This window comes from Lotus japonicus, chromosome 3 (genome assembly GCF_012489685.1).
Source record: "Lotus japonicus ecotype B-129 chromosome 3, LjGifu_v1.2".
Classification (NCBI taxonomy): Eukaryota; Viridiplantae; Streptophyta; class Magnoliopsida; order Fabales; family Fabaceae; genus Lotus; species Lotus japonicus.
Window position 1 is genome coordinate 13,742,388 of NC_080043.1, and position 8,816 is coordinate 13,751,203.

General features: G+C 37.4%; 1 protein-coding gene across 1 annotated transcript; it reads right to left on the bottom strand.

Moving 5' to 3' along the window:
• Window positions 1-225: 225 nt before the first annotated feature.
• On the bottom strand, window positions 226-6,907 carry LOC130743110 (F-box protein At3g54460). The gene is made up of 9 exons (XM_057595224.1): window positions 6,407-6,907; window positions 2,939-5,515; window positions 2,557-2,770; window positions 2,169-2,447; window positions 1,987-2,046; window positions 1,767-1,897; window positions 1,268-1,382; window positions 899-1,051; window positions 226-467 (listed from the first exon to the last, which is right to left on the bottom strand). Exons 1-8 carry the CDS (start codon window positions 6,862-6,864, stop codon window positions 902-904), a joined length of 3,984 nt encoding a protein of 1,327 aa, XP_057451207.1. The 5' UTR covers window positions 6,865-6,907; the 3' UTR covers window positions 226-467; window positions 899-901.
• Window positions 6,908-8,816: the final 1,909 nt, after the last annotated feature.

Genomic DNA, 8,816 nt, shown 5'->3' on the forward strand with positions numbered 1-8,816 from the left:
AGCAATAGGACCAGGCAGCTGCAGAGAACTGGATCATATTGTCCTCAGAAGAAAATATAACGCATAAACATCACCAATAGTTTGCCTCTGGGAAATTCTTTTTTGAGTATCCCTCTTGTATGCAGAGACATGTTTTTCTCAAAATTCACAATTCAAATTCTTGACTCCAAACTACCAACCAGATCGCCTCAAATCTGCTAAACTAAATCCTTTACAAAAAGAATATGTAGGGAATCTTGCATTCATTTTATTAAGCATTGAAAGACAAAATGATGCTGTAAATAGCTCCAAAATGCTATACAAAATAAATAGATTATACATATAGTATCATTCTCTTTAGATGAGCACTTGTAAGACTACATATCCAAGATGAAAAATCATATCCAAGAGCACACAAACTGCTCGCGTTAGGTGAAGGGCTAACTTGAAGCAAATTAGTCCATACTTGATGCTGATCAATCAAACACCTGAAGAGGGGGGGGGGGGAATTAACATTACTATGAAGTAAACAAACAAAAACTTTATTGGGAAAAGTAAAATAAATTATTTAAGTACAAATTATAGAAAGAGAATAAAGTGCCCGGTTCCTAGGTCAGGGTATGCCATTAAGCTTAAATGAGGGCCTATAGTGGCAGTGCATAAGATATTTGACTAACCAAAGCTAACCAAATGATTTCATAATTACATGAGTCATGGCAAGTATCATTTGATTCTCACTCCAAAGACAGAAATCACAAAATAATTTCCTCACCTTTATCATACTTTCTGCTTTTAGCTAAAATTCCAAATAGTTTCAAAATAAAAGTCAAAAAACTGCTTGAATCTAATTTCCCAAGTGGAACATGACTCATCTTTCCTTAGAATGTGTTCCCTAAAATAAACAGAGTTAGGGGAATACCTTCTAAGATTCTGAATTAGTGTGCACAAATCTAAGTTTCTGCAGATAACTACTTCCTGCAAAATCATGCAATGATCGATATCCTCGTCCCCCACTGTCATCTTCAGATTTGACAGCATCTTTAATTGGCGATCTTCTACATTTATCAGCATCCTGGATAAAAATCAAGAATTTGAAGCATGAATAATTTTTCAAGAAAAAAACCCAAGCAGAAACACTAAACAAAACAAAAGTCGTGGGGCAGGAGAAAATTTTCAGTGACAAGCATAATTAACAAAGTTACCAGATAACAAGGAATTCAAGAAACAGGTTATCGCATGTCAAAATTCATTTAGGTAGGTATAATATAGTTCAAGTTATAGAGTTCACCTGTAAAAATTCTAGCATTTGCTCTTCAATTGTACCGCGCATTGCTAATGTTTCCACATGAATAGGACGAGAAGCACCCATCCGATGGGCACGACTAATTACTTGCTCCTCCAAACTGACAAGGATTTTACCAAGTTAGTAAATAATTAAATAGGACAAAAGTGCCAATTTCAGTCAAAGTAGGAGGATCCAGCAAATTGAGCAAACAAAAGATCCATTTCCAATCAGAAAATTGAGCAAACAAAGGATCCCTGGCTAATCAATTTATTCAACAACACATTTCCAGTTAACAGGTGGAATCTCGAAAGAGTATGCATATTAGGCCAACCTTGATTCAGAGTTCTAAATGACAGAAGCATGTATGCCACAAAGATTGCAAAAAAAAAAACTAAATTTAAGAAACTTAATATTTCTAAAATCAATTGATCCCACAGCCTTTAAAGTAATCATATCCAAATTTTATATCCTCGTTTGAGCAAGGATTGGTTAAAGTATTAACCTTCTGTCCCAAATTGGCTCCATTAAAAACACATGTGACACAAAGCTCAAGTCAAGACCCAACGCAGCACTTCCATCCATCAGAAGTACCATACAACTTGAATCATGCTGGAACATAGCTAATGACTTTTTCTGGAAAAGAGAAAATTAAATTAATCAATGGTCCGAAACCAAAAGTAAATTTAAATTTTCAGAAACAGTAAATTAGAATATCAGATTACCTTGTTGCAGGAATGCATTGGGCTATACATTCCAGTATATTTGATACCATTAACAGTCAACTGGCAAAGAAAAACCCAATTTAATAGTTTGATCACTTGTAAAAGGACTCAGATATTGCCAAAAGATTAAATAGAAAAGATTCACAAATGATCACACCCAAAATGTTACGCATGAAAAGTACCTGCTGTTCAATGACATGTATATGCTCAAGAAATTGAGAAAATATCAGAACTTTTTCAGAGACCGAATTGGTCTTAGTGCCACTTGTAGAAAATTTCTGGATTGATGATTTGGCATCTCTCACATTCAAAGGGAAACTATTCTCAGGATGCGTCTCATCATTAATATTATCTGTACACAAGCTCATCTCTTTATTGGTTTCTTGCAAAGCTTTCAACCTTTGGATGAGATAGGAGACTTTACTACTAGAAGTAGACTGCCAATCAGGATCCCAATTATCCTGTTCATTCAAAAATCAAGACTGCATGTTTAGTATTGTTAGCCAGGAAGAGTCAAAAAAGAAAAAGATGTAGGTGAATGTCAAATGAGTTCTTAATTCAAAGGCCTGCCTGCTTATATGAAGGTTGTAGCTCAATAAGATCTTTAGGTACAGGCCATTTTGGGTTTGGATTTTCTGGTCGTGCCATTGTATCAGGACTCTGCATCTCATATAAGTTACCACAGCCAGGATATGTACATTTCGTATTGTCTGTTGAAACACAATCAAGGCACAACAGATGTCGACATGGTGTAATGAGAGGAAGGCGGCACCATTCCTTGCACCTTCACAATTTAATAAAATAATAATTATGATGATGATGATGATGATGATGATGATGATGATGATGATGATGATAATAAAAATAAAAATAATAATAATAATAATAATAGTTAGTAGCTATGACCTGAAGAAAACTAAAGCCACAAGAAATATCAAAACCCAAGTATTACCTGACACAATGACCACCATAAACGAGATTATATCTTATGGAGGTATACTCTCCTGAAGTAGGATCTAGACCACTTTGTACTAACATATCCATTGTTTCTTGAATATCTTCTCCTGCATGTGTAACTTTAATATGTCCCGCAACACAGCATGAAAGCCTGACATTTTTTATAGTCGCACTTCGAAATTTCCCTTGCTTTGGATTCAACAGACTCTCTACATGTGAAGGATCATTCCAATCAGCCATCAATATATTACGCCGAACTGTGAGTACCAGCTCATTATAACTTCTAGAATGCTCCTCGTTAAAATCTAGAAAAGTAACTTTCTTGATGCATGGTGGAATACTTAGCAAATCTATCTTTCTTGCACTAATCATGTATTTGTGAAGTAAATGCAACAGACGAGACCGACCTTCCTCCATCTCTGCCTCAAATGGCCTAAGTACACCAGCTTCCCATGACTTCTGATTCAGTCCATAAGCTTCTTCATGGAGGAACCTTAGCAATGGTTGTAGATGAGGAAGTTGGCTGTTAGGAGTGTTAGGTGTTGGAGTTCCTGTTAGAATCCACCTATTCGAAGCCGTCAATGAAATAGCCATTTGAAGCTTATTTGTTAAGCTCAGGCTTGAGCCAAGAGTATGCCCTTCATCTAAAATTATCCTAAACCAATGCACTTGCATCAGAGAACTCCTCTTACATGGACTCCACTCTGCACTCAAACGACTAAATGTAGTGATGACAATATCATAATCCCAAGCAAGAGAATGTGCAGATGGCTTCCGATGATCAGTCCAAACACAAACCCGCAACTGACCATGCTTGACATGCTTTTCTATTTGGGTTCCCCAATGGTCAACCAAATTTGCAGGAACAACTACCAATGTTGCCCTTGACAAGTAAAACCTAACAAAATCCAATGGCTCACGGAGAGCCATGCCAAGGGCAGCCGCATCAAAAGTCAAATTGTTAAGATTATGTGGGTAGTACCATCTGCATACACCTTGCTCTACTCTCTTTGCGAGGCCAAATGCTTTAAATATTTTGTGGAATGGAACAAAATTTCCATTATTGTGTAAAATAGGACCCCTTATGCCATTTGTTTCCATTACAGCAAGCTTGTCGGTCGAAATCTTAGCCAACCAAGTCAGGGCCTTCCTTGTATGCAAATTCATCAATGAGGAGTGCTCCTTAAGCACACTAGTGAAAAATGAAACATTATGTGCCTCACCCCCAGGAGTTCCCTTCAAGTGAAATCCTGGCATGAAAGTTATCTTACAATTATTCTGAATATATTGTTCAGGGACACTGCAACTCTGATATGAAGGGTCATTGTTCATACTACAAAACCATGCTGCATTAGAATTAGCCATACTATTGTCGGATAGCTTTCGCCACTTGTGACAAGCATCACACTGAATCCATGTTTCATTGTATTCCAAAAAATTGACTTTACGCTTCCTAGGCAACTTGTAACCCTGTTCACATTCAGATGCAGTATCAACTAGTTTGTTTTGAGATGCATGGGATGCCTCATCAGACGCATGCTCTATTTTATTTGATCTTTCACCAACTTTTCTTTCATTGACAATCATCGCTTCCTCTCCATGTGTGAAATGTAGATTCTTCTTTATGAGACTCAAGCCCCTAGTGCACCGACTTGTAGGCATAGATGCATCAATAGGTGATTTAATTTCTTCCCCAGAACTTGAATCATGAAGATTAGAGCTTTTCTGAAAAGGATCCATCAATCTGGCTTTTTTGGAGGAATAGTTAGGGTTCTCATTATTTATACCGGTATCTTGGTACACATCCCTCTTACCCAAGATAGTACAACCAGTAATGCTTTTAGCATTTGTTTCGTAGTAGCCACATTTCTGGTTACCATTATGTTGACACCAGACTATGTGTGCTCCATTTGGTGGGTCTGCCCACTTACCTTGCGTCTTCATAATAAGAGAAAGGGCTGTTACAGTCTTACCCAAGCCAGGCTCATCACAAAACATTCCTCCACGAAAATCTCTGATCCTCGGAGCTTCCCCAGTGACTATTTCACCAGTTACAGTATTTACATGGAAACTAAAGCCATCATCAGTTGAGAGAGACACATATAAGGGATGTGGCAAGAGTTCAGCATTTCGCTCCCGATGAAACATCCACTCGACTGCTGCCTGCTGATGAGGATACAGCTTTAACTTTGTACAAGGCACTATTGAATCAGCCAAGGATCTAAGATGATGACATGTTGAAGAAACCCTAGTAAGGTCCACTGGGCCCAGATAAGCTAGAATTTTGGTTAAAACATCATCAGGTATCTCACAAATGCCAGATCTGCAAGTGTTATCCATAGGTACTATCTTGGAATTAATAATTTTATGCTCTTCTCCTGCACCAGGGACTGTCTTAAAAATTTCAGGAAGTTCAAATAACCCTTTCCTTGAAGAACCACTCATACGGAAATGGAGCTTGCAACCAAGTACATGACAATCAGAAAGGCTCCAAATGCTCTCATCTGCTCCATGTGTCTTCCTACAATAGTCAGGATAAGAAAGCATTGAACTTCTCTTATCCCAATCACAGCTGCATAGAACTTTAGCTGTTAGCAAACTAAGACAACAAAGGTTATATGTGAAGTATATTCACAAGGAAAAAATGAAGGCAGCAATGCAGTAAATTCATATTATAACCAATAAACCAAACAATTCTGAAGTGACCACAAGAACACGAGTAGTATGTGTGACCACAATAGTGGTGGCATCAAGTTCGTATGTGTGATTATTGTAGAAGTGAAACTCCCTATGAATACATATTGGGGGGAGACAAAATTAAGTTAGAAAGGGTTTTGGCTCCCTCCATTCCCCTCCCCACCTAAAAATTGAAAAAAAAAAAAACACCATAAGTTTAAGAAAAACCCTCCCCTCCCTCCATTCCCCTTCGACTAGTGACTGACAAAATGTAGAAATAAACCAAAAAGGAATCACACTCAGCCATCAGCCACAACAAAGTTCAGATAAGAGTTCAACCATAACTGTAGAGTACAAACAAGTTCTAACCAGCCAACAAGTCATCAGCCACAAGCCAATAACCACTCATGAGCAAGATGAGGTTCACCTAACCTACAAGTCAGTCATCTCCCAAATGGAGATTAGCGGGTTGAACAAGACGACTAACCATTTGGGCAGACCTATATATGTTTTTTTTACCCAAATTGGTTTGATCCCCCATTTAAACGGCCGATCGCCGCAACATTATAAACCCTTAAATCGGTTCATCTCCTAACATGAATTGCCAATTTGCAAAATTAGCAAGTGTGTGCTAGTTTTTCCTTTACATCACACACCCTATTGTCAAACAGAGAATCAGGATTCTGTAACATTACTTCAACAACCCAAACACACACTAAGTACATTCATGCAGAACAGAACAGAACAGAACGATCAAAATTCAAAACCTAAAGCAAAATCAGCAAACCTCAAATGCTGAAAAACAGCACCAGCAACAGCCCCCAATTTCGGGAACTGCCAACCACTCCACAACTGAATCGGAATGTAAACATCAATCATCACCACAACCATAGGCATCTCAACCCACACAACACGAGCATCAATCCGCACACAATTACGGCGGCGAACCAGAGCGTAAAGCTGTTGAACCACGCTAACGCTTCCCTTCACCGTGCCAACCATCCTCGTCTTCTTCTTCCCATTGGAGGAGGAGTCGCCGGTCTCAAGAGGGGACAACACGACGCCGCTCTGGCACCGGAATCCAACCCCGTCGGAGAGAATCTCGCAGCGCTCGGTGAAACGCGGGCCATCGGTGGCCGTGAAAAGCGCGCAGAGGTAACCGCAGAGTTTGTGACCCGAGAAGGGGTCGTGGGTGGACATTGGTTTTGGCGGTGGGTAACGGGAGCGTAGTGACAAACGAGGCATTAGATATGATACCAAATCGCATGCGTTACTAATTCAGATTTTTTTTTTCTCTCAAATTACGGTGGTTTGTTATTTTACTTTCTATGGGATGGGATCCCACAATATAAGATGTATTTATATTTTTTTCTCAAATCACGGTTTGTTATTATTTGAATAATATTTATAACAGAACGGTATAATTAAATTTTATCGCAATCAATTTATCTCAAAGTCCCTTTCAAAAAAAAATTATGTCAAAGTCAACTCATCATCACTTTCAAATAAAAAAAACAACTCATCATCTCAAAAAAAAATTTCACATTTTTTGAAACCGAGAAATTATCTCACACGGCTCACCCATTATCATTATGTCAATTTTTTGTAAACCCTAAATATATCTCAAAATTCCTCCCATGAAGTTTAGGTTATGCGCAACTTAGTCCTTGATATTTAAAAAAATGCATTTAACTCCTTAAAGTTGTGAGGGTGCAAAGTAATCCTTATGTTAAAAATTTTAAAAATTTAACACAATTTACTTATTATCTGTGTTAAATCCCTAAACTACCCTATTAAAAACTCATGGCCCTATATCATTCTTTTATTTGTATTTTATCTCATACCATTATTTTCTATCATATATTATATTAGATGATAAATTATCAATTACTCAATAAAAGTTTTTATAAATTAAAAATAAAATTATTGAATAATAAAAAATTTCTATTTTGTGAAAAAAATTTATGGAATAATAGAGAAATTGAATCTTTAATGTCATATATAATATGTGATAAAAAATAATGATATGAGATAAAATAAAAATAAAAGAATGAGAGAGCCATTATTAGGGGTAGTTTGGCAATTGAACGTGGATAATATGTGATCTGTGTAAAAAATTAATAAAAATATTAACATAAGGATTACTTTGCACACTAACAACTTTAAGGAGTTAAATGCACGCTTTTAAACATAATGGATTAAGTCGCACATGACCCAAACTTTAGGGGAGTAATGTGACCTTATCCCCTCACATTATACAAAACGCACACATCTCAGCTTTCCTAATTCACTTCTCTCTCACCCAAGCCCTGACTCCCTCTTCCTCTCGTCTCTTTCTTTCTAGACCACTTCTCTTGACTTTTCTCTCTCCCTCTCGTCATATCTCCTCCTTCAATGCATTTGGACTAGTTTTAGGTGAGATCAGAAACCGATTTTAGGTGAAACTAGAAACCGATCCAATCAAAATTCATTGGTTCAGTTGTTAGTAAAAGTAAATTCTTAAATCAAATCAAACCAAACCAATAATGAATGGTTTAGATTAGTTGATTCATCCTTTTCACAACTTTTTTTATGCAGACAACTTCATATGTATATCAATAAACAAGGCCTTCCTCTACCGATCACGAAGTTCCTTTGTTGTTTCTTAATTAGACCGTCTTTGGTTCTCGGTCGCAGCCTTCTTCCGTCGTCGCATCTGGGTTATAACTTCATCACCCACTGTCGTTTTATAATATCGGTCCATGTAAGGTGATTTTGAAGGAATCGGTTCAAGTCACCGATATATTTGATGGAAAAACTAGCAGTTCTCATAACTCGTGAGAATTGATCGAACCTGGTCATTTTCAGTCAACCCAAAAAGCCATAAAACCTAACGACATTACAATCGACCCAAATGACTTGCAACTAAGCATATGTCAATTCCTTTATCTCCTATGAGACATTTTCAAAATTCTCAACAAGAGTCTACCCTGAACTAGGGAAGTACATGAGTCTTGATAAATCTTGAAGCAAAGCCTGATTGTAAAGCCTTCTTAATGGCCAGATCGAGAGCCTCAAATGGGCCAATATCTTGGAAAAAACATTTAACAAATCATCTTTTAACATCTTTTCAACGACCTCCGAATTAACGCGTTCTTGAGTATAGTTGTTGTCTCAATCCTTCCTTCAGAGTTTTGGGACCACCACTCCAAGTGTTT